The 25,873-nt window shown below is 37.7% G+C and overlaps 3 protein-coding genes across 11 annotated transcripts in view; 2 read left to right on the forward strand and 1 right to left on the reverse strand.

Annotated features, from left to right (window-relative positions):
• Nucleotides 1–293: 293 nt before the first annotated feature.
• si:ch211-51e12.7 (uncharacterized protein LOC336335 homolog) lies at nucleotides 294–7,558 on the forward strand. 3 transcript variants are annotated; one of them, XM_047388263.1, is made up of 6 exons: nucleotides 294–499; nucleotides 3,648–3,781; nucleotides 4,496–4,639; nucleotides 4,794–4,934; nucleotides 5,254–5,379; nucleotides 6,515–7,558. In XM_047388263.1, exons 2-6 carry the CDS (start codon nucleotides 3,648–3,650, stop codon nucleotides 6,603–6,605), a joined length of 636 nt encoding a protein of 211 aa, XP_047244219.1. In that variant the 5' UTR covers nucleotides 294–499; the 3' UTR covers nucleotides 6,606–7,558. The 3 variants fall into 3 exon arrangements, with proteins under 3 accessions (XP_047244219.1, XP_047244221.1, XP_047244220.1); XM_047388265.1 differs by having other exon boundaries at nucleotides 296–499; nucleotides 3,648–3,761; XM_047388264.1 differs by having other exon boundaries at nucleotides 296–499; nucleotides 3,648–3,724.
• Nucleotides 7,559–10,252: 2,694 nt separating this feature from the next.
• On the reverse strand, nucleotides 10,253–11,979 carry mrps10 (mitochondrial ribosomal protein S10). Its single transcript, XM_047388266.1, has 7 exons — nucleotides 11,872–11,979; nucleotides 11,631–11,683; nucleotides 11,202–11,271; nucleotides 10,975–11,114; nucleotides 10,780–10,888; nucleotides 10,611–10,700; nucleotides 10,253–10,521 (listed from the first exon to the last, which is right to left on the reverse strand). The coding sequence occupies exons 1-7, from the start codon at nucleotides 11,941–11,943 to the stop codon at nucleotides 10,441–10,443; spliced, it is 615 nt and encodes a 204-aa protein (XP_047244222.1). The 5' UTR covers nucleotides 11,944–11,979; the 3' UTR covers nucleotides 10,253–10,440.
• Nucleotides 11,980–12,493: 514 nt separating this feature from the next.
• The window catches only part of tulp4a (TUB like protein 4a), a 30,088-nt gene continuing 16,708 nt past the window's right edge, over nucleotides 12,494–25,873 (forward strand). For 2 of the 7 annotated variants that reach the window (XM_047388138.1, XM_047388144.1), the window contains exons 1-3: nucleotides 12,496–12,764; nucleotides 16,869–17,835; nucleotides 24,789–24,917. In XM_047388138.1, coding sequence (XP_047244094.1) covers nucleotides 17,584–17,835; nucleotides 24,789–24,917 — 381 coding nt within the window. In that variant the 5' untranslated portion in view covers nucleotides 12,496–12,764; nucleotides 16,869–17,583. Of the gene's footprint in view, nucleotides 12,765–15,787; nucleotides 15,879–16,868; nucleotides 17,836–24,788; nucleotides 24,918–25,873 lie in introns of those variants that run through there. The other 5 variants (XM_047388139.1, XM_047388142.1, XM_047388140.1 and 2 more) reach the window with 5 other exon arrangements.

Here is a 25,873-nt window from a genome sequence, read left to right on the forward strand (position 1 = left end):
TTTTTTTCTAATCCTGATTAAATCCCTTAACAGTTTGCTGCAAAAGATTTTTTGGTAAATATGAAGTATTTTGTGCTTCTGTGAACGACAAGGCTGTTCAAAATAGAATAGTATTTTCCTTCTGTTTTAAAATAATTTAATTCTAGATTATTCAATGAAAATATCCGTTCAACGATCCATTAATAAGAGGCAATTACTTGCATATCAGAACATTTCACCAATTAAAATGAGATGATTTGGAAGGCAGGTGACAAACAGCCAATCAAAATCAATATATATCGAAGTGGGCGGGACTGTATCCTTGATGTCTCACACACAAAGAAATCTCAACCTAGGATGTCTGGCGAAGCCGCCATTTCAAAACGTTTAGGAATTACAGGGGCTGTGGAAATTTTCTATTCATATATTTTTTATTTTTCTACCATATTTTTATTTTGACTAGGAAAAAGGGCATTTGCTTTTTTTTTTAAATTTTATTTTGCCTGTTTGAACAATAGGGGTAAGTCATTTCTCCTTTTTTTCATTCCCCGAAGCTGTAGAAATGGTTAGAGAAACGCCCCTTTCATGCTTAACTGGCCTTTAGTTATCCTTATTACACACCTAGTGCTTATTTTTGACTTTTAATTGGACTGCTGTTCATAAAGTGTTTTATAAATTCGCCCAATAATGAAGCAGACCCAGACCTACTTAGTTAGGGATTTTAGCTAATTCCAGGAATTAGTCAGAGCCCTTCAACGTCTTTTTGACAGCTATACTCCAACGTTTTTTGCAAAACTCGTGGTTTCATATGTTGCCACATATTATAAAGTATTGTTTAACGTATTAGCTTCGTCTAAGTCACATTAGTTGCTCCTGGATTAATATTACAAGCTAATACAGCACCAACTGCCAGTTAAGATAACGCAAGGAATGCTTCCATTACATTCTGGGTTCCTGTAGCGTTGTGTCCTCTACTACCCATGGTTACCCTACTTAAAGGTTAGATTTATATGTCATGTTCTCATTGTTTGATGAACGCTGTTATTAGCTACAAATAAACCGATAAAAGCTGTGTTGAACACTTCAATCTAACATACCATGTCTTCCCTCATATAGACAACGAGAAATTCCTATGTCTACTGTTACAAAACACACTGTTAAATGTATTCCATAATAAATTGGAAATAACAGCATAGATTTCACGTATGTTTAGTCAATCACATAACTAGGCCCACGAACTTCAGTTACTTGAAAATGTAAATACCATACATTGTGTACAGTAAAAGCATATGAAGGTTCTGCAAGAGAGTTAACCATAATATCAAGCAGGACTTAATTAAAAATAAATTAGAAAGAAAATGGGCTGATGATCATTTGTAGTATGTAATAGTCAGTCATTTTCTACCACTTATTCCATAGTGGGTCACAGGGGAGCTGGTGCCTATCTCCAGCAGTCTATGGGCGAGAGGCAGGGTACACCCTGGACAGGTCACCAGTCCATCACAGGGCAACATACAAACAACCATGCACACACTCATTCGTACACCTAAGGGCAATTTAAAGAGACCAATTAACCTAACAGGCATGTCTTTGGACTGTGGGAGGAAGCCGGAGTACCCGGTGAGAACCCACCCATGCACGGGGAGAACATGCAAACTCCATGCAGAAAGACCTCCGGTCAGGAATTGAACCCAGGACCTTCTTGCTGCAAGGCAACAGTGCTACCAACTGCACCACCATGCAGCCCTCAGTATGTAATATTGTTCTAAAATTGTAGACCTGTGGTATTTCCTGGAGGCTGAGCAGTGGGCCAGGGTTTCTATTGGGAGATGATATTTGAACATTCTGGGAAAGTATGGAATTTTATTTAAGCATTTTCCAGGTCTGGATAATAATGAAAAACAAATATGGAATATGCTTTAAGACATGTCACTGGGAGTGCAGGACTTAAAGTGTTTGTTGCTTAATTCAGCAGTACAGACATGAAACACATAGCCAGGGCATTTCCCTATACCTGTCTGAACTTTGTGTGGCAATAGTTTTGCTGACTGACTGAAGACTTTCAAAGTGGCTCAGATACAAACATAGTTGTAGTATTTCTCTCTCAATTTGTTACCTGCATCAGGTTGTTGTGGACAACCTATCTCTCAGATTAGAGGATCATCTGGTCACACTGGTCCGCTTTGGATCATGAGTCCTGTGCTTCTGCTGCTGTCTTTGCCTTGTATCGCATCATTACATCTCACTTCTTGATCTACATCTGTGCCACTGCTTTCAGATGATTAATAAAATTCTTATAACATATTTTGATATTGGATTAAAAGTGTTTCTCTGACCATCATCTGGGGTCTGTATGTAGCTGTTTGAGAGGAGGTTAGAGTGCTTCATGCTTTTACTGCCTTCACAGGCATAGCAACACTGTGCTGCTCACAGGCTCATTGGTTATTGGTTAGATATGGCTGATGATCAATATTGATTAGTGTAATTGATTATCAATCTAATTGATGATATATGTATATATTATCTCTAGTATTCATAAGAGGTGACCTTAGTTGACCTTTTTTGGGTTTATTACTCCTTTTAGAGCAAGCTCTTAAAAGAAATTTAGTTTGTTTTCATGTCTTTCATTGCAGGAGGAGATATATAAGGATATAAGTATCCTACTTCTCTACTCTGGCAAGCACATGCCATTGCCAATTTATGAGCACATCCTCATTCATGCTCCAAATAATGCAGATGATGTTTCATGTTTTCAAAATTAAGTGACTGAGCATCGTGAACATATTTTTTTGCTACATTGCAGATGCATGCACTATTTGTTGTGCTAATGTGCACATTTGTTTTGCACATCATAAAATACAGCACTGGAAAGCTATGTAAACAATGATATTTTTTTGTACTTAAAAAAAAGTTTAATACAATTCTAACATATAAAAGGCCATGGAATAAAGTGTTATTTAAGATCTGCTGCGTTAATTTAAAATCTGTTCTGATCGGATCTGCCAAATGCGTTGTCAAGAATATCTAAAATAACATTAGATTAGATTCAACTTTATTGTCGTTGCACATGTCACAGGTAGAGGCAACGAAATGCAAATTGCCTCCAACCAGAAGTTTAGTAGCACTAATAAAATAAATATGGTATATAGATAGATGGTATATATATTGCTACAGGTAATTAGAACACTCTTAGTGAAAATGGAACGTGTACAGATCGTACAGTATTAAAAGATTGAGAATATATACATTGAATGTACAGTGGTGTAATGAATAGAGTATACAGAAATTGATACACATGTATTTATATTATATATAAAGTAGTGACACAAATATGAAGGTATATAAATGTGTCTGCATAAAAAAAATAAGCTCTGAAATTACATGCCATCTGTCTGCATCATGCTTGATTACCTTATAGCTGCAGGGTGCATATAGAAATTTTATGCATGAAAACCTTTTCTTTTGTGCTGGACTTTATATTTTTTACAGCGTGGAGCATAAAGTGGTTTTGAATAATAGGTTTTCTATTTTATATTATTGTGGCATCCTTATCTTTATTAAATGTTTGATTTCTTAATTTGAGGAGTTTAAAATTAACATACAAGTGTACATAAATATTCTGAATAGTCTCCTTTGTAACGGTAACTGTCCTGACTGACTATTTTCAGATGGATTCAGACCCTGAACAGAAGCCGAAAGTGTCTAAGAATGAATGCCAGAGATCTGCAGGTGACTTCACTTCCAGGTCTGTCCTGTGGTGTCTTTTAGACTCCTGCTATATGGTAAATGGTAAACCTTTCAGGTATCTAGAAGTACAAATGTGAATGCAATGAATGTAACTGCAATATGTATTATACATGAGCCATGCTCAGCTGTGTACAGAGTATTCCCTTTTAATGTGAGCCCTTTCAATGTTCATAAATATCCAACATGCCTGATATTCAGCTAAGACTGTTTTTTGTTCTTTCTTTGATGGGAACGGCATAATACTCAAAAGACACATGTTTCACTTGCCAGTTAATATAGGAGTCTACAAGTTCTACAAATCTGTGGTTTTTGGGCTATAAATGGATAATTTATGTCACTCAGTGCCTCACAAATAAAAACATTCCTTTTAAAGTAAAGCTTTTCCATGATTAAAAAGGCTGTTTTACTTTGCAGTTACTCTAAGTATTACAACTGTGTTTCAAACAGACACAAAAATAATTCCAATCAATCATTACTGCAGCATTTATTTTTGCTTCTGTTGAACAACCGGTGGAAATATTATTCACCATAAAAGTAGCAATCCCAGTTATACTGACATCATCAAATAGTATTAGATAGTACTATTTTTTTTTTCCTAGATTAGCTGCTAGCATCAGTTGTTTACAAGCCTTTTTTCTGTTGAAACTCACGATCTTGATGTGAGATGAATGTTTCCCTTATAATAAAAATGTTAAAGTTTAATGTAAATATGAAACATTGTTAAAGTTGAACTTGTGGAGTGGTTTCAGTTTTCACTTTACTTCCGCAGGGGGCGAGGGCTCAAAGGCCGTGGGGGACGTATGGGCCGAGGTGGGATGCGCGGTGGGCGAGGCATGGTGAAAGGCTTTGGTCCACCAGGACGTGGGAGAGGCCGAGGGAAAGATGGAGCCATGAATGGATTCGGACCCATGAGGTATCCGCTTGGATATGTTTTTAGTGGACCTGGCATTAATTATGTATTGTGACCCTTTTGGAAAATGTACTCTCTCAGGCTGTTAATGAAGTGTTTCATTTGTTTTGTTTCATATAGCCCATGAGAATATAAAAGGTTCATCTTTTTGTTGCAGAGGAATGGGGAGGATGAGACCTTATCCAGACCTCAGAGGTCATCGTAGTAGGGGTGGTCCAATGGGTATGGGTCCGCCGCCTCCTCCTCCTCCTCCTCCTCCTCCTATGCACTTTCGAGGCCCATTCCCACCCATGCCAAGGTAACTTCCTGACATTATCATATACAGTACATAAAGGTAATTTAGTTTACTTTTATAATATCGGTTCACATCACCTTAAGCTTTCTTACTCGACGGGTACAAATCATAACCTTATTTTATACAATCCAAATCTGTATTATTATTTCTCTTCTAGATATTTTTGGCAATTATACAGGTGTTACAGATATGTCAGCTCTGTCTTTGCTTTGCTACTTTCTTTCCGTAGAGGTTTTGGTATTTAAGTGATCTTAGGTTTGTATCAACAACATCCATGCCTGTTTGACAGATCATGCATGATTTTGCTGTTCCTTTTTCAAAGGCATGGACCCCCTCCACCCTCCCCTCCAGGTCACCCTGGTTTCAGAGGGCGCCCACCCCACCCGCGAGGCAGAGGTATGCCACCACATGGTCCTCCACGTCACTTCCTCCCCCGTGGACCAAGAGGGTAAGACTTGTTTCAGCTCTAATAATGCACTTGAACTCGTTGCTTCACATTAATTCCCTCTTTGTTGTCACACTTTTTAGATCCCTTACTCTCTATCAGACCTTTTCCACCCAACCGGTTCCAATGCTTAACTGGTGCTAGAGCTTTCTAAGACCTAGTTCTTTGTGTTTCCACTGACACAAAATCAAGCCCTGGACCTAAAAATTGGTGCAGAATAACAAATGTTAACCGTCTTAGTTTATTTTCACCCTGTCAGTTTAAGTAGGTAAAAAGCTCACAGCTGATAACATTGTTTCTAACTAAGTTCTTTAACATGGTTAGTCTTTTAATATCTCCTTCAGGTGTTTATAATTCTTGATCTACAAGCTGTTTTTACCTCCAGTTTTCCATTGCTACTTCTGTACATGACAGATCAGCTGATGGATTTAATAAAGTGATGGATTTAATAAAGTTAGGTAGTCATGTTAGGGCATCTGTTTGCAAAGATACTGGGATAAATAATATTATTTGTGTGGTTAAATTGTCTCCATGCACTACTATCCTTCACAAAAACACAGAACAAAATGGGAGAATCAGACATTAACTGGATATGACATCTATAATGATGGAATGACATGGCTGTGACCTGGTTCCGGGGTGGTGGAAAAGCAATACGGTTCCTTTACAGAACCATTTATGAACTGGCTCGAGCACCAGCCGTGTTTTTCAACTGGAACCTCAGTGGTGGAAAAGCCCTGTCAGTAAAGGGTCTAAGGGTTAGGGTCTTCTTTTTCTGTTAAACCTGCTTATTTTTTTATTTATAAACTTAACTTGCTCTTTATTACCCATATTTGTTTGGAATTTGATCATGTGCTAGAGCAAATGACAGCATTATGGCTTTATTATATGCCTTACTACAACAAACATTTAGCTAGCTGTTAAATGAGTCTATAAACAGAAACATACAAATTTATTAACCTTCTGAAGCCAAGCTGTTTTAACAGTGCATGAATGATGAAACTGAAAACACACATCTTTTGCTTCTCACATGTACAGAGTTAACTGAGAATAGTTTACAGATGGCTGCTCTTACCAGAGTTTGCCCCCTATTGGCCAAAGCCTAGTATCCAATGTGTGATTTTATCCTTTTACACAGCTACCACAATGGACCGGTCTCTCCTCCGCCTCACCCCCCACCTGGCAGAGGCCAGAGATGGCCAGGCCCCCCTGGTGGCCGCCGATTTTAACACAGCCTGAACTAAAATCTATAAAATGAGTACCTGTTTAATGTAGAACTGGCCTAAAATGGAGAAGGAAAGGAATTGTCCCTCAACTATGTGTCATACAGTATTGAATATCTATAAACCACCCTGTTGCCAAGTATTATTGGTATTGTATTCCGGCAATGAGAGCAAACGTCCTTGTTCCAATTGAAGATGCATAAAATGATGCATAACTTGGCAATGTGAAAGCGTTAACACATTGTGTTGCTCATAAATAATGTTGCCGCAGCAGACTTTTGGTCTTGTTAAAAGATGTTCGTAGTTGAACTTGATGTTCATCAAGGGGAAAAAATGTTTCGTAAATGTTTTGTTATTCTTGTCACCTGTTAGCCTTAACATTTTTCCTGATTTTTACAATAAAGACTAAAAAATGGTGACACTGTATCTTTAACGGTGCAAGAAGTGGGGAAAAAGTACCGTCCCCTCAAGGATTAATGTTACACCTTAGACCTCCCTTGTCTTTAACAACATAGTTATGTATTATGTCGCAAAATAGTGCAACAAATATTGTTAAACACTTGCCCATTTGTCAAGTGATTGGACAACATTGAATTTGTCAAGTATTCGTGAATATTTAATTTTATAATATATATCTTAAATGTGCAACTATTTTAGGTAATGGGTACTGCTTTATGAAAGATTCATGTTGTCTCCAGCAATCTATTGTGAAATGTCACTAAGGCATTATAAATAAATAGTATACTGAAGTAACTTATATTAGTTATATTTCAATTTTATTTATATTCACTTTAGTCCGGTAGAAGTTACTCTTTACTCTGTTCGGTTTTTTTGAGGTGTTACTTCATTATTCATTGTCATTAACATAACTTTTGTGAACCTGTGAATGTGTTTTATGAAAACGTTTAAGATATGAGACAGTCGTGAAAGAAAACAAAATAAAACAAAAAATAAATAAACTCTACTTCTCCTTATTTGTTTGTTCACAAACAAGTTTGGCAGTTTGAGGCCAGTTTCATGTCAATGCTTTGCAAAAGTCTTCATACTTATTGAACTTTTTCCCCATTTTGCCACATTGCAACCAATTAACTTTATTGGGATTTTGTCTGGTAGCCAAACACAATGTAGTGTATATTTGCGAACTGAAAGAAAATAATACTTGGCTTTGGAACTTTTTCACCAATAAAAATCAGAAAAGTGTGGTTGTGCATTAGTATTCACCCCTGCCTGAGTCAACTACCTTACGCCTCTACGAGCCCATCTAGAGGCTAAAATTCCCCCATCCTTTTTTGTTCTCCCCTCCATCTTCTACTTCACAATTATGCGCTACTTTCTGTTGGAGCGACATAAAATCCTAATAATACTTAAGAGTTTATCATTGCATGACCAAATGTGAAAATGTGCAAGGTGTATGAATACTTTTGCTAGAAACCATGAGAACAATAAGTCACATTGTCAGTGTGAGCCTATGTTGATACTTTTCAAAGATTAACCTTTTCACTACTTGTATGGAAGTATTTCTTTAGTCACTGGAAATTAAGAAGAGCTTTTACAGAATGTAGCATTTATATTTATTTTTGCCGCACATCTGTTTATGTAGTTTAGAGCTGGTATTTACTGGTTAAAAAAAATGAATCACATATAGTAGAAATATCTATATATGGTAACTGGAAAGCATGAAAAGGGTTTTCCAAGAAGTGTATTTGAATGCTAATTCTACTGGAGGACGTGGGACCGCTCCAAAATCAAGGCTTTGAAATGTCATGTCTTATACCCAAAAAATCAGTGGTAGCATGTCTAAAAGGAGGACATCATCCTGAAAGGATAAACTCTCTGAGATGACAAAGGACTGTACAGTTTTTGCCTGTTTTAAAAATAAATAAATATTAATTACATGTACCCTGAATGTGAGCAGGGTGTTTAGGTGATCTCAGCCCTGTAAATGTTAAATTATATATACAAGATAGGCTCTTAAGGTTTGCATATCCATGATCCTTATGTAGTAAAGCTAATCTCTTGCATGGTTGAATTGAAATCATATAATGCATTTATTCCAAATAGTTCCAATTGTTTGCTTCGCTGACCCAAACAAGGACTTTTGAATCTTCTGATGAGAGCATTTTTATGCTTCAAACCACACAGATGCTGCAGAATATTTAATTTCTGCTGCAGACCCAAGGGGGGAATCAATTCCAGGTTCAACGCTCTCCCATCATCTGTTTATCTCCATCTCTTCAGCTCTTGCAGTATTTTTTTTGCTACGTCTTCTACCTCTGCAGTCCCCTCATGTCTCTAACTGTGGTTGATTATAACAGACTGACTGTTGTTGTGTCCTGAAGGGGGGCACACAGTATACAGTTAACTTCCCTGGCCTCAGGAGCCCAGACCCTCCCTCTCATCCCTCCTCTCCTTCACCAGTGACGTGACAACTGAGAAAATGCAGCACTTCAGTTGACAAGGTGAGCCTCCTCTTGTGTCTATAATACCTCTCAGAAAAAGAGAGATTTTTTCTTTCAGGACAGAAGGCGCAACTACATGGGAGTTTCATCAGTGGAAGGATGCTGAAGATTTATTACATCTGAGCTGCAAAATCATATCACCAGTGCCTTTTGTGAATTTAAGGGGCATGTCAGACAAGCAAAAAGGTTCTGATGGCTTTAAACTTTATAGAGCTGCACAATATATCGAATCCCAAACATCATGTCAATATCATGTTGCAATACTGCAATTTCCAAAAAACTGCTTGGATGTAATGATTGGAAGGGGCATATTGCAGGCGTTTTGCATGCAAATTCTGCATGATGGTAGGAAGTCTGGAAAATCGTATTTAACAATAGTAAATGTTTTCCCGATTTTGCACAGTCACAAAATGTACAAGGTTAACATGATCTACAAAGTTTACTCATTTAAGAAAGCGCTGTTATTTCTATGGAACTGCACTGGTGCGGTCCAACTCGGGGGGGCTCAGTTACAAACTTGGTTGTCAGTTGCCACATTGCTAACTTGACAAATTAAAGGCAGGCTGTTTACAGACAACAATACTGCACTTGTGTGCCACAGAAAATAGGAATTAAAGGTAAGAAAGCTAAATGCACACCGGTCATAAATTCAGCATTTATCACCACTACTTACCTAGTTTCCAACTTTATCAATTTGTTTGCTGTAATATTTTTTGTAAGTTGTCGTGAGTTAATTTTCTGGAGTTCAGCCACTTGTATGTTACAATGTATCACAAGGTGCCCAATTCTGACAGATTACTGAGCATCCTGCTAAGATAGGAAAAAAATACCAAGCCTAATCAGTATTGCTTCAATTTGACTGTAGATGGGTAGAAAAATCTTTGATAAATCCCATTTTTTTTTTTTAAATCACCTGATCTGTATTGTACAAATAAAAAAAAAACGGTGACCCAATTTTTCCACGTTTGTTACTATAACTATGAAGCAAACTGTTTTCATGAAGTCACCTGATATACCACTTAAAATGTGCATGTTGTTTTATTACCGTTTAAAAAAAAAAGTATATTTAAAACTTTGTACTGTGATGTTTATGTGTTAAGTATTCAATAAACACAATACATAAATGTTTTGTGCAGGTCTTGTGTTGCATGTAAACATTCTTTAAAAAAATGTTTCATAAAAGCCAACTCCATGGGAGATTTCATGCTGAACTTTACTTAGAAACAAATGTTTCTACAGGAGTACCACGTGTTTAACACAATAATAAATGAATAGAAAATATGAAGCTAAAGATCAGTAATCTGCTTTGCTTGATGATATTACAGTTTTATAGGCGGACAACTGCTTACACTTTTTCCAATTAAGAAAATGCTTTAGACAACCTATTTACTGGATTTGTCATCGACTGGGTGGTCTTTCCAAATGGGTTCAAGGATATGATCTGGAATCTTCTCCATAGCAGTCTGTAAATGTGAAAAGAGAAGAACAATTCAACTTTATGCATAAATTATTAACAGTCTTAATAAAAGTTGCTGGTTCTTCACTTCCTTACCTTTGTCACCTCCATGGCCACACCTTCAGGAAGATTCCTCTGGATATATTCAAGGTACACTTGTGCTGTGCAGCCTGTAATATGCAGTAGCTAGGAACACAAGTTATTAAAATTACTACATTTTGTTGCTGCTAACTGCATTTTACTTTTTAACAGCTCAAGCCCCCACCTCAATACAGCGGTAGTGTGTCCTCATCTCATACTGAACCCTGTGTTTCTTGTAAATGTGCACAGACTTCAGGAGTGTCAGTCGCTCTATGTCTTTGGGAGGTTCCGAACTGGTAGAAAAGAAGAGTAAAAAACCTGGCATTACAGAATATAATATACTTTAATGAGCTTTTGATGTCTTGCCACTGAGACTCACACTTTGCCCATAGTGATGCCCAGCTCTTTAGCCGCCATGGTGGCGAAGAACTCATAGCTGTCCAACACAGCTCTGTCGTGAGCTTTGACCAGAACAAGCACCTTCTGGAAGAGCGTGTCAGGCTCATCTGTGACAGTGATCTGCATGGAGGACAAATTCATTGCTATGGTTGATATAAATGTTTCTATTTAAAAACAATGGTAAAACACCAAATAAATGCCACTTACTGTTAAAGGTGTTGAAGATAAATATGTGGCTGTGTGGAAGAAAGGGCTGGATGTTTGTAGGAAGTGGAATCTGCACAGCACAATAATACAACTGTTACAAAAATGCGAGCCTGTTTTACCTGATTTTGACCTCAGAAATTGTATTTAAATCTGCATTAAAAAGGTAAATCAAAATTGTTATTTTGGAGTTTATTAACATTAATTTAGTGTTAAATGAGCCAATAAATGATTAAATATAATTTCCAGTTAATGCTGCAGGATCAAATCTCCTTTTATCCCTTGTCTTTTTTACCTAAAACATGAGGCTTTTCACAGTAATACATCATTCTATGTCCTTTATTTGTATTTTGAAATGTGCTTTGTATTCAACAAAATAAGTTACTGTTATTACTGTTGCTTCAAAGGCAGCAGACAATAAAATAAACTTACGGAGTTTGACTGCATTTCCTGTGACTGGAACAAGCACTTAAACCTCTCGGTCCCTGTAAAGCATAAAGTGAATTTAGTATAAATCCAGATTATGAAATGCATGATGTTTAAGGTGCCACCAGTGACCGACATGGGGAATTTTATGACCAGTTATCTTCATACTATTCAATCTAACGAAAAGTACTGTTTCTTAATTGTTCAAACAGGATGTCTAAAATGATAAATGTAATTGTTTACATACCAATTGTGAAATTCCACCTAATATTCTGGCTAAAGAGAAAAAATCCCGTCTGAGGGCCAAGGGTGCAGCCATGTTTTTGTAGAGGGTGGAGAAAATAGCTAATACTTTTTCTGTACTGCCCCCTTGTGTAGCGGAGAATAAACTACATCACCTTCTCTGACTGCATATTTTTTAAACACTAAGCGTATGCAAAAAAATATATATATTTATATATTTTTATAAGCAACTATTGTACTTTACTGTAAAAAATACTGTATTCAGAACACAATTCCTATAATACGATCAAAAAAATATTAAAGCAACTAACAGTATTTAAATTAAAAATAAATAGATATTTTCGAAAGTATGTGCATACATATGTTATAGAAATTTTAACCATTTTTTTACAGCCTGTGAAAATCATTCAAAATAAATTTGCTCAAGTTGCTTTAAAGAAGAGACTTAATATTCTATCTTAAATTTCTCAATGGGTAAACAACAAAAACGTTTAATCCACTCAAGCCTCGATGTCGAACAATTAAAGGTCAACAACCAAATGGAAACCTTGATAACAATCTAACAAAGTCAAACTATGAAACAATGAAAAGAATAGAAATATGAAGAGATAGGAGTGTTTACCTGCTTCCATATCAGTCACGCTGTTTCTGGGATACTCAGCAGATCAGTGACAACAAATGAAGCCCGTCTTGTCTGACAATAAAGAGCCTTTATTTTTATCCACACGTGGAGAAAGATCAAAGTTAAACCGCTACAGTTGTTGGTATAAATCATTCATTCGGTCTGAGTCACGTGTGCGTCACGTGTCCCAGCTGTCGGGGCCCTGCTAGTGTACAGTAGCTCTCAGGCTGCAGGCGGAGGAAGCGGCAGCAGCAGCAACAACACACCGAGCCGAGGTAAGCTCCTCTCTGCCCGCTGGTGTTTTCTGCGGCTTTGTTCACAACGGGGCTGGGTTTATTCACCTCCTTTGTTCTCTACACCGTCTAGCTGTCGCCGTATTTGAAAGCTGTTTTTAAATATAGAATAAACACCAGAGTAAACAGTTGTGTTAGCCGTAGCCGTGTTAGCGACAGTGCCAACGGCGGATGGACGGTTAAAGTCTCCGCTGATGAAGGGTCTTCGGGTTCTGCTTCAGCTAGCTGTTCGGCTAGCCATCCAGCTCTAACTGGTTGTTTTATTTTTATTTTTTACCACCCTGGCACTCCATAGTTTGGCAGCTATATTGTAGAAAATCTAGGTCAGAAAAAAATAGAAATAAACCCAAATAACAGTTATTCCCGATAGATTAATGCCGCTGCTGAGATGTTTTGGGTGTTTGGAGCCAGCAGCTCAACTGGCTCGACCCAACATCCAATTCCCGGCTAGCTGCTGTTGTTAGCAGGCAGTTAATGGCTCTACTCCTGTTTTCGCATCTTCTATTAAACAAAAAAAAGTTACTTTAATTAAGTGTTTTATTGTCAGTGATTGTGTCTTTTCCCATTGTATAACAAATCGGCACAAGAACACCTTTTTTGCTGTTACACCGTAATATGCTTAATGCAGTCGTGGCAGGATTGTTGTAATAATTGGATTCTCTTTTACTGAACTGACTTGACATATATTTTGAATTAAATTTAGCAGCAGGGTGTCGTTTCAGTTTTTTAAAGATCAAAGTGTCTGTTGTTATATTGGTTATTGATTGTTCAGACACTGTTTTTGTCCCGGTGCTTTTCATCCTGGGAGCTTTAATGCAAGTTTAAACGTCTATCAACCAAATTCTAGTTCCGTAGAACCTGTTTTTACAACTGCATGCAACTCAAGCTGCTTTTGGAAAATATAAGCAGATCTCCCCTTCTTTAGCTACTCCAATCAATCAGACATTTTTCCCCTGATCGGTAGATAAAATACTGAAAAATCTGACCCCCCCCCTACTGAAGAAAAATGTGTATAAACATTAAACAAAATAAGACACAAATAAAAACAATAAAATTATTAATGTTAGATATGTCCTGGTTTTTCCTATTAATGAATTACATCAAAACTGAGAATTCCCACCTTTTCGTGTACAAGGCATGGGCTAAAAGCCTTCTTTTTTTTTTTTTTTTTTGTATAATAAAAATTAGATTAAGGTTAAAAATAAGGTCTTATGCATAAATGGGGATAATCTTGTAATTCCATATTTTCGCTTTTAAATTCAAAACTGCTGCCTCAGTTGAAGAATCCACAGGACAGTCTTTTATAAAATGTTTTATATTACAGTTTTCAAAAAAATAAAGAAATAAATCAAAATTGCCAGGTCAGACCTCAAAGAAAAACAGAAATCGGTATTGGTCAGAAGAAAAAAAAAAACAGTGCATCTCCACCACTGATTCTACTCAAAACCGAACAAACACTAAGCACAGTAATAGATGTGGCAAAATAAGGTAAATGACTGTCAGAAAGACAGTTTAATCTGTCAATGTAAACCAGATATGAGCATAATTCTTGTGGAAGAGATGCTGCTATCTTTCCTCCCCTATTTCTCCCACTATTCTTTAAAGAAACACCGAAGCATGACAAGTAAAATTCAGCTAAAAAATACATAAAATGAAAGTCAATGATAAGAAAAAGATTAAATTTATAAAAGTGGCACCGATCATCCATATGGTGTTACAGTTTTCTTTGAAGTCTGACCTGCCAATTCCAAGTTTAACCAGGGTTGTCACAATACTAAAATTTCAAACTCAATACCGATACTAAGAAAAATACTTGATACCATTTTTACTGCTGCAACATTTTTTTCAATATTCAGGTTTTTTTCTAGTTAGGAGCAAAAAGTTTGATTACAATATGACAATTTGTTTTAGCTTCCTTAATTAGGGCAAATCCAATTACTGTAGGACTATTTAGCCCTTATTTAAAAACGTAAAGCCCTGTTTGGTAAAACAGTAGACAAGAAAACACTTAGTATAAGTGTTAATGTCCTTTATGGAAGTGTGTTTCTTTGATTCAGTCATGCAATTGTTTCATTATAATGGTTTATCTTCAGCGTGTCATTCTGTGCTTCCATTTACCCTGTCAATTTGATGTTGATACAAATAAATGTTACTACTGAGGGCCAAATAAAGGATCATTCTATACTAAAATAAATTGTGTTTTAAAACAAACATGGATCTGGCGCATACAAAACATATTTTTAGAGTATAAACAATGGTCCATGCAAATGTTTTCAGCAGCAGTCCTGTATAATTTCTGTCTTTCTGTTAATTTTGCATCATATTTTCTTTAGTGATAAATTGCAGCAGCAGGGTAGTTAGCCATGATTTTCTACATGTTTCTGCTCTAATTGTCAGCTTTATTCTGGGTCCATCATAACATTAGCCACATTGGCCTTCAATGCCTTTACAACTAAAAAGATGATTAATGGAGGAAGTGTACTGGATTATTTCATTGCTTCACTATTTAGTAGCCGTCTGAGCCATCAGCTGATTTACATTTTTCCTGCCTACTGCAGTAGAGTGATTAGAACGGAGCGTTGCGTGGTCAGAACGGAGCGTTGCGTTGTCAGAACGGAGCGTTGCGTTGTCAGAACGGAGCGTTGCGTGGTTTGGAACTGCACACCTTGGAAGCAAATCTCGACAGGGGAGCACATACCGACAGCACACTATCATTGGGCTGACCGTGTTCGTGAGGCTAATATTTAAACAGATAGTGCTACATTATGTTATCTGAGAGGTTTACATCTTCACTGTTGCAGATACAGGAGTTTTACTGTCCTTTTTAATTTGCTCTCAAACATCAATGTCCTATCATTAGCTGGTAGCATTAGCGTTTCTTTCCATAAGGAAAGTGCTTTCAAACAACATTTTTGTGTTTGGCTTGTCGGCTAAAGAGGAGAGCAAATGTTTTTTTGTGGTGTACTCGCCATGTTAGAGTTTAAAACTTCTAATGTTTTGATCAGGTGAGGCTTCAGGGAGCAGAGGGGCTGAGCTTCTCTGTTATTGCAGCGCTGCTGCTGGAAGAAGTGCGACAATTTGGGCAAATGCGAACGGGTCAGTTTATATCAATTTTGATACTAAGGAGTTTCTTCGCATAAATAATTTTCTAGTATTATATCGAAATACAGATTATTTGAAAACTCAATTTTTTACTGATTCAATGTTTTTTTTAGTTTTTTTTTTTAGTTTACACAACACAAAAGAGAGCACATGTCGTGGAGGTTCTTTGGCAGAAAACCTATATCATATATATTGTTTTTTTGTTTTTTTTTAGCATTTGACCTAGAGATCAGAGCTGATCGAGGTGAGATCTCTGCCTGATTAATTTTAGCATCTCTGTAGAATATATTGTAAATATTTATGATTATTTAGTTCAACAATCATTTGTAAAAAATAAATTAAAAGGATACATTTGTTTTACATATGAATACGTTTTTGTATTTAAAAGCATCGAAAAAGATAAAAAATAGCTTTCTTATGGAAAGCAGAAAATTGCTTAAAGAGTGCATAAAAGTTAAGGTTATTATATTAAAATTATACCTAAATTTAAAATAAAAGAAAACGTAAAAGTCGAGTAAGGAGATAAGACAATATGTTATTTTAAATCCTATATTTAAAAAATTTCTGTTCAGTTTGCTGTGACAATGAGGTTTTTTACAGTGGACCATTATAGAAAATGGAGGCTTTGCTGTACGTTTTAGTTCTCGCTTTTGGACTTTTTAAAAACCGGCAACCAGAAGACCTCAGGGTGCTGGAGGCAGTACAATAAAATAGATGTTAAATGTAATGGACGCCTAATTATAATATCAAATTCAAATGAAGCGGAAGAAGCTTAAATGATGAATTGTTTTTCTAAAATAGATAGTTCTCTAATTAAACACCCTTCTGTTGCGCAGCATAGTCCTTGAACTATTTTAGGTTGGTGCATTAATATTTCACTTAGTGGCTGTGGGCGGCAGGTTAGGGTTTTTAGTGTGTTTGGTTTTATTTTTGTTTTGTCTGATCGTTTCTGCGTAATAACATTTGTTGTTCTGTGTCACCCAGCAGCCCTCTCTAGAATCCCTGAGGCAGCTTGAGCAAGCAGACAGGCTGACGTGATGAGGTTCCCAGGAGAAGCTGCTCCCCTGCGGGCTGACAACTGATAGAGAGGAGTCCCTTCTCCTCCTCTCACACACGCAGTCAGGAATAAATGAGGAGGACCATGATCATCTAAAGCTGACTGATTTGAAGAAAAATGTCACTCGCACCAACTGGAACCACTGCCTGGATAAAAGTGCATGTTGCTTGTTTCTGGGTGTAGAAGATGCGCCTTGTTTTTGATGTCTCTTTTTGCTCCACTCCTGACATGAGCGTGGCATTTGCTATATTGAATGTCTAAGTATTCACATCACTGTCTTTTGTTGCCTTGTCCCTGAACCTGCTTCAGTCAGGCAGCTTGCTGTTAAAATACATCACAATGACTTGAGTGCCTTTTGTTTTTGCAACCCGGCTAAATGACACAATTAATTCAGCAATGCTAACGTCCACAGTTTTGTAATCCTGTTTTTGCTTTTGGAGAATTTTGATTGATCACCTTTAATCACTGTTGCAGAACGCCAAAAGAAAGCATAGGTACTATGCACTGTTGTTGCTGCCACAGATCCTATACAAAACCATTAACCTCACAGGAAGAAAGACACTCATAACAGTACTCAAACCCAGACGAAGATCCCCTCCCTGGGTAGTCGTTTTTATTTAAGGGGTGAAGAAAGCTGCAGGGATGTTTGCTGCCGTGGAGCATGGCCCGGTGCTCTGTAGCGACTCCAACATCCTGTGTCTTTCCTGGAAGGGCCGAGTGCCCAAGAGCGAGAAGGAGAAACCGGTGTGCAGAAAGCGGTACTATGAGGAGGGCTGGCTTGCTACTGGGAACAGCAGGGGGGTTGTTGGGGTCACTTTCACATCCAGCCACTGCAGACGGGACCGGGCCACCCCGCAGAGGGTAAACTTCAACCTCAGAGGACACAACAGTGAGGTAAGTAAGAAGTGATTAAATATGTAGATCTGTCTGTCTGTCTCTAGCTAAGCAGTTTTGGTTCTTACATCCTACATCATAGTGTGACTTAAAAGCTGCAACTATTAAAGTTTTCTGGGACAGTTGCATGCTTCCTACACAGTCTTAAAAAGTATAGAAATTGATTTTATAATTTACCAAGTCTACGTAAGTAAGTAAGTAAGGAGTTTTCAGACTTTCTATCTAAAAGAAAAAAATCTGGATTTCTGGAGAATAAAGGTCATTTCACATTGATTTATATTTAGATCATGACTTTATTTTTGGTTTGCCACATCATAATGTGGGGGTTTTGTCAAACAAACTGATCATTTTCATTTTTTAAGTTACTAACAGATATTATTGACACTCATTCAAAAATAAAAAAAAGTTCATTTTGTAGTTTATTGGTTTTTTTGGGTGTTTTTTTATTCTAGATCCATTAACTTCTGGGTTTTAAACTGGACCCAAGGTTTTAAACTAGGTCCAGTTTAGATGCCAAACATTGTAGGAACCCTGTAGTTCTGAAGTTTTTTCTCTGACCTGCTGATACATATCCAGACTAATTCCTGTTTTGCTCTATGAGCTAAAATTAACAGTATTCAACATAGTTTATTATCCAATTTCTGGTTAAACTGAAAAATTGACTGTTCATAATGAAACATCTACCACTTAAATAGCTTTTCCACAACAGGTCACAGAGTTTCTCTCTGTAACTGTACTATCTTCCTGCTAAATAGACAAGAGGTACAAATCTTTGTAAAACCAGTTTTTCTCCTTACACTTTGTCCTCTGTGATGAAGCCAAAAACCTTATCATAGGGTATATTTTTTTGTTTTTCTACAACGCCGTTCAATATAATGTTGCTTAATCATTCGTTGACCTTCATCATAACTACACAGTGTAATTTAATGAGCTTTTTTTGGCTTCGTCGTCATTACTTATTAAAATGAAGTGCAGTGGTGATATTATACCTGTGTGTTCACGTATTATTTCAGAGTTCACATTTTAAGCTGATTTTAACATATTTTGTTTGCAGTTAGAGCACTTAGCATGATTAGCATCAGTGTGTATTTTTCACTTAGTGAACAGAGCCTATCTAGGATTGAAGTTTTCTCCACTGCCTGTAAACATTCTCTCATTCAATTTGTTCAGATGCAGGTTAAAAGCACAAAATGATGAAACCGAAACAATTTTTCAGTAATTTGTTTGGTCTTCTTGTTATCCCCCAAGGTCCGTCTTGCTTTGAAACTCAGACTGAATAACGTTGCGTTCAGTTTTTTCTCAGAAGTCGGAGCGTGTTCAAATTGGAAAAACAGGGGAATGGCTAATTTTGTGCTGCCTACCAGGCAGGTGAAAATTCGATGCTACGTCGCCAAATGTTTACTTCTTCCTTTTGTTTATACTTTATGCAGATCTTTAAAAAAATGATTATCTCTCCCATTGATTCCTGGTTTTTCAACACAATTTTTACTTTTAGTTTTAATGGAGCATTTGTGTTTTTTTTTTTAACCACAGCCAGTCAGAGTGTGTGGGTGTGTAATCATTTTATAGATTATTATTTTTTTGTTATGGTTCAAGACTTCTCCGTGACTCATGCTTTGACAGTCTTGCATCAGATCTCCCAGCTGCTCCCAGTCAAAACATTGCTGTGCTCCAGTCTCCAGTGTTGCTCTCAGGTCTCCGCGTGGTTAAACTCTCTAAAGTTTCCCACTATCGGTGCATCGAGGCCACTGAGCCTGATCAAAAACATGAAATGATTAAATCCCGAGTCTAATATCTGCTGCGTGTGGGAACCCATTGTTGCCGTCAGCGTACAACGGAGCTGGCACCAAAGAGACTGCATGCAGGTTGCAGTTTCTCGTTCTGTGGGTGTAGCTGCTGGTCAGATGGAGCGTGGTGCTGTGTCAGCGTTTCATGAGGCAGCTGAGGGGAGAGTGGCTGAATCCCAACACGAAGTGACTGAGGCGCAGCAAAAATGTCATTTAACTCGGCCCACTTGAACTTGGTCCAAACACTAATTCAGTTGGGCTGAAAGGTTCCTTCTGTTGTTTTTCTGTAATTATTGTGACGGAGAGCAAATCAACTGTAATTTACTCCGATTATTCTTCATTTATTTCTGATGAATTTGATAGATGTGTACACGAAAGACAGTAAAACGATCATGGTTTTTGTCAGAAGAGGGGGTTTAATTGTAACTGACTTTAATTGTTTGTTCTATATTTTACTTCATATACCTGATAATAAACACTATTGGGATAAATAGGTTATATTTTTAAATAGGTCTTATCCAATTCAAAGAAAAATGCCCATTTTTCCTTTTCTCTCATCCCAGAAACAGCAAAGCGGAAGCCAAATATCCTATTTTGTATCAAGTGATAAATAAAAGCTTTGATGTAAAAAATGTAAAATCCATCTCTCTCGCCATAAGTGTGGTTTTCTTACAGTGGTAGAAGTCAGTTTTTGATTAATCTCTTTGCTTAGCAGTGTAATTTTCCATTTTTCCACTTTTGTCTTCAGAAGTTGCTAATGCAGCATAAAGCGCTGTTTTGTCCCACTGCAGTCCTGTGCTTTCGGTGTCAGCTTTATCATTGATGTGTCTTTTTACCTAAAAATCACAGACAAATGCACTTAACCTGTACCAAAGGAAAGAATGATCTGCCAAGATCACTGCCAGAAACCACCAGTTTGCCCTTCATTCCAGTTGATGTTTAGACCTGCAGGTTCTCTAGAAAAAGCGTGCTTCTAATGGGATGTCATTGGAACATAAAAAAAAAACAGTAAAGGTCAGGGGTTTCAAGCACATTTAATTATTTTTAGAAAACAGAGTAACCAAGTCTTACAATATTCCATTGTATTCTGCACGCCTTGGCGTGTATTATGTAATGACCAAGGTGTGATGATGATCCTGTGCTGTTGATGTCACAGAGCTGAGTTCAAGAGTAAGTGTGAAGCGTGGATGGTGAGAACGATGTCGTCTCTCACTGGTGGTTCGATAAGTCGTTACATTGTGTGTTATGCTAGAGTTTCATCGCTAGCAGATGAAAGGAATTGACAACGAGCTTCTCCTCATGGATGGACATTTCATGTTCAGGCTTTTTCAGTCAGATAATTTAATTTGTTAAGCTGAAAGACAAATATTCTTCCAGATATTTAGAAAGGTATTTATACTGCTATTTCTTGCATACTGGTAAAAAACGGTAATCTCTTCGTTGTCTGCACTTGGGATAAAATGCCGGACAAAGCATAATCACAAAACACCAGAAGCTGCCTGATGTGTTAAAGGATTGATTTTAAGATTTTATTGCTGTTTTTAAGACTCTAAATGCTCCAGCTCCTCTTTGTATAATGGGTATAGCTTTTACATTATTTAGTTCCAGCCAGAATGCAGAGAATAACAAACAAGAAGCTCTCAGATGTTCTAAGATTAAGAAGCCATTCTAAAACCAGTCACAGGGGAGTTATTGGTGGTTTCTTACCTAAAGGCAGGAGTCCCTGAAGGCATGATCCAGACTTTTCTCTCTAACAAAGAGAGTTAAGTATCTTAGGCCCCTAATCCAACAGAGACATGTGAGCTCAGGGCATAAACTTGTGTTTACCATTTTCCGGGTTTCGATTTGTCTCGCAGTGCAGCTTTGCCTTTGGTGGCCTACATGTTAATTCACATTGTGAATTTTGTTTAATCACGTTTTGTAGTGTAACTGTTTATGTTTAGACTTCTGTCCATTCTTCTTCTAATGCTGCAGTTTGATTAATAGTTAAAAATGGTTATTATTTCTTTAATGAAGGAACCCAGCCTGCTTCCCATTCTGTTTCCCTTTTTGTTCAACCTATGCATGTTTGTCATGCATGTAAACTTATTTTCTTGTAATGTCGCGAGGATAAATCAGTCTTTACGTCTTGCAGGGGTTCTGTGCAAGAATCCACAGTGTACAGTTCTTGTAAAATGACTGGAAACATTTGTTAAGCACTACAGGGTCTTGATCTTCTGTTATGATGACTACCCTCTCTTCATCCGTGTTCCTATGAGCATTGTCGTCTGCCCTCTTGATCTGACCTCTTGACTCCAGACGTCCTGTTCAGGCTTGAATCCTACATGACCCGGAACTGCATTAAAATGATCTCACCAAATGTGCTTAGTGGAAATGGCAGTACTGTGGTAATCCATCCTTGGCGAGAAGATGTTGCATAACTCCTAGGGCTCAGCTGCAACCTCGGGTTCTCTTCGTGCTTCCTCCAAATTTACCAAGAGAGATGGCGTGGCCTCCACACTGCAAGCATAGACTTGGAAACAGCTACACAGCTCACCGTTAAATAGGGTTTATTACATACAAGGCAGACTCATAAACATCTCAGGTTTTAACCCTCCCCCTCCAAAGGTCCTGTCCCGTTACCGTTCTGTCACATCACAAATCATTCCACCCGGCTTTGCTCATTCAGACTTCCTTGGCTTTGAATCAGCACAGTACAGGGCTTTTATTTAATTAACTTTAGTGTCTGATTTAACATCTTGTCAAAGAAGGGTCAGAGGGGCAGGAGGCTGTGAAGGAAGAGCGGACATTCACAGTTACTGTAGCTATGACCTGCAAAAGTAAAATATCAGCAACTCTTATGGATGTGTGGTCAATATTTTTATTTATTTTTCAGAGTTATTATTTTTAGATTTTATTGGGATTACAATGTTACAAACATGGCAATAAGAAGATGACAGCTGTCTTGAACTAGCTCTTTTATTTGTGTAAATATTTCTACAGCTTATTTTGAAATGAACATCGAACCTCAGGATGACAAATGTTTATAGGTTATTGGAGTTGCACTTTTCTGTTTAGGTGTCCTTAGAGTTCTGCTAACGTCAATGCAAAATGAAGTTATCATACATTACTTTGTTAAGTTTCAAGGCTCGGCTCAACTTCTAGTCCATAAAACTAGTCAATTAGGGTCATAAGGTGCCCAGGTCTTTCATCTTTAGACAGAACCCATTCATGAAAATGGACCCAGCTTTAAGACCTGTGGAGTTATGTTGGAACAACGGGACTACTTTATATGGTACCTAGATGGTATCTAGGTATTCATGAACATAAATGTCATCAGAATGTGCATAAAGCTTTACACGTTCAGGTCACAGTGTATTGTGGGAGCACAGAGTGGCCCACTGACTTGATTCTGTATTCATGTGTATATATTTATGTTATGTTGCCGTTCTTGGAAAGCGATCCTTAAAATGAGCAACATGGCTGCGGCCACTACAGGTTTCAGAAGAATCATGTTTAAAAACAAGCCTTTGTCATGTTTTAGTAGTAGGTTGTGTGTTTGCCTGTGACTATTTTGCCTTTTCTGTAATCTCTGCGTCTCTTCGTGACGTCTGATCTCTGTGATCGTTGCATTACAGCCAGGTTCTCAGGTGGGATGCCTCACCATCTTACACTAATCTCTACGCTAAGCTAAATTTACAACCATTCCCAGTTTATTGTCACCTCTGTGGAAGTGCAAGTACACGTGATGTACGGCACGGGCATGTGTGAACCTAATGTTGATTTATTTAGTCTTTTTATACTTATGAATGGCAGAAGGGTGTTGGAACATTCAGATCCATGTGTAATATGAAGCTTTCATCCGAGTTTCATCTACTTTCTTGCTAATTGTCTGACTTGATTGATTAGTTTTGATGTTAAAACTTAATTGATCCAGAGCCTACACTCAGTACCATCATGTTCACCGCTCCAAAACAAAACATCAGCACTTGATTGAGTTTTTTACTTTTTTTTTTTGCACTGAAGAAAGTGGCCTACATATAACCATTTTAACCTACCCTAATGTGTTTAAGTACACCCTTTAAATGGCAAAGATTTTTTTTTTTTTTAACCATTTATATTATCACACAGAAAATACCATCACCATAAACAGAACTTTTAAGGTATTCTTCTGATTTGTTTTGGGGCTGCTTCCCAGAAGAATATTCAGATCAGCTTACGCCTTTGGCATGTTAATTCCTAGTTTATGGATGGAAACTGTGTGACGCTAAACACAAGGCAGGTGAGTCTATCCCCAGTTCCCCACCAGGCATGGGTTGGAGGACGGACACCTCTAAAACATGCAGGACACTGGCTCTTGAAGATGGTGGTAGGACGCCCTTGTACTGGGGGGAGATGGGGCTTTTTGTGTTTGGGTTTATCCAACTTTCAGTGCCTGATCTAGTATAGTCACATTTATCTGAGTGCCTAAGCCGAACTAAAACCTTGGCCTGTGTTGTGTATTTGAGCGTGTAAAGCCCACGTGCTTCACTCAGGGAAAGCAGAGCCGCTCTTTTCTTAGGATTACTCCTTTGGGAATAGGCTGAGTCACCGTGCACAAGACAAGAGAGAGAGAGACTGGGGCAGCATAGAGCAACGTAACGAGAGCGGTGACAATGTCAGAGAAGCTGGTCATTAACAGTTTAATCTGTGCTGATCTCTGGCAGTGTTTAATACATTCCTCCTCTGCATTGCACACCTGAGGGCTATGATAATGTGTTTAATCACCCAGAGGAAAAACACAAACTCACACATGATTGAGTTACTACTGTCAGACTTTACATTTTACAACATTACTGTGTTTTTAATGGAATATGGTCTGAAATATATAAAATCCTATTGTCTGTAAAATCTAGGATATTAGCAGCTCCTTAGGGACTTTCTCCAAATGAGGTTAACCTACTTTTTCTATTTCCATCTAACATGATGCTAAATTTAGACCATTAAATAGTGTGAAAATCAATATGACATTTATGCTTTTTTTAGGCTTCAACTGACGCCTATTTGGAGCAAATTTCACATGTATCAGTGTCTTGATCAAAGCCACTTTGTTGTTGATCATTTATCTGTTGTAGGTAAGAGGTTACGAAGCTCCTGTCAGGAAAATAAAATAATTTCAATATCTGTCTAAAAATTGTGTGTTTGTAGGTGGTATTGGTGCGGTGGAACGAGCCTTTCCAGAAACTGGCCACATGCGACACAGACGGAGGAATTTTCGTTTGGATTCAGTATGAGGGCCGCTGGTCTGTGGAGCTCGTCAATGACCGTGGAGCTCAGGTAAGAGACAGGAAGCGTGTCCGATATCTGTGCGTTTCTGCTGGTTATAATGTGCTACAATAATACTGTAGAGAAACAAATACATCTGGAAAAGTGGATGAGAAGGTTTCTTCAGTGCCCCCAGCATTTACTGGTGTACAAGATGTGTAAAAAAGCCATTGAAAAGAAAAATAACCTTTGAGATAAACTCCAGGTGGGTCTGATATGAGACGGAAAAAAATCTAAAGATGAATATGTGAAAAAGCACCTCATGCCAACTGTTAGGTATGGTGGAGAATGTGTGATGCTGTTGGGCTTTCTTTCTTGTTTTTCTGTGCGAGGTTATGCACCTGCAATAAAATATTCATTTATTTTACTAAAACTAATGCATTTTATTTAAAAGTGCCTTTCATAACACTCAAGGTCACTGTACAAGACAAGTAGGGGCAAGGTTGTGGGTGGCCTTGAATGTAATGAGGAGTAGCTTAAATTGAATTCTGGTTTTGATGGGGAGCCAGTGTAGCTGTTGTAATATGGTGGAAGGAGGGGGTTTGGGGGATGATACGGGCAGCAGAGTTCTGAACCATTTGAAGTTTATCGAGGGATTTTTGTGGAAGACCATAGAGAAGAGAATTACAATTGTCAAGACCGGAGGTGGCCAGGCTATGAATGAGGACAGAAGTGGAGTGGGGGCTGATGGAGGGACGGAGGTGGTTTATGGAGCGAAGGTGGAAATAAGCAGACCGGATAATATTATTAATATAAGCATGAAAGGAGAGTGCTGTTGTGGATGACACCTAGACTCCTTACCTGAACGGAGGGGGAGATTGAAGAATTGTTGAAGGTCAGAGAAAAGTTAATGGTTTTAGAGAGAGTGGAATTGGTACCAATTAAGATAATTTCCGGCTTAAGAAAATTTGTTCTAAATCAGGAGTTGATAACAGAGAGGCAAGAGGAGAGATGGGATGGGGGTAGTG

This window comes from Girardinichthys multiradiatus, chromosome 15 (genome assembly GCF_021462225.1).
Source record: "Girardinichthys multiradiatus isolate DD_20200921_A chromosome 15, DD_fGirMul_XY1, whole genome shotgun sequence".
In the NCBI taxonomy this organism is placed as follows: Eukaryota; Metazoa; Chordata; class Actinopteri; order Cyprinodontiformes; family Goodeidae; genus Girardinichthys; species Girardinichthys multiradiatus.

Excerpts from the sequence above, each read along its gene's own strand:
- si:ch211-51e12.7 (XM_047388263.1), top strand. The coding sequence starts at position 3,648 with ATGGATTCAGACCCTGAACAGAAGCCGAAAGTGTCTAAGAATGAATGC. Across the intron at positions 3,782-4,495 it reads GTAAATGGTAAACCTTTCAG|GGGGCGAGGGCTCAAAGGCC; the intron begins GTATCTAGAAGT and ends TTACTTCCGCAG. Across the intron at positions 4,935-5,253 it reads CCATTCCCACCCATGCCAAG|GCATGGACCCCCTCCACCCT; the intron begins GTAACTTCCTGA and ends CCTTTTTCAAAG.
- mrps10 (XM_047388266.1), bottom strand. The coding sequence starts at position 11,943 with ATGGCTGCACCCTTGGCCCTCAGACGGGATTTTTTCTCTTTAGCCAGA. Across the intron at positions 11,684-11,871 it reads TAGGTGGAATTTCACAATTG|GGACCGAGAGGTTTAAGTGC; the intron begins GTATGTAAACAA and ends TATGCTTTACAG. Across the intron at positions 10,522-10,610 it reads TGGCCATGGAGGTGACAAAG|ACTGCTATGGAGAAGATTCC; the intron begins GTAAGGAAGTGA and ends TCACATTTACAG.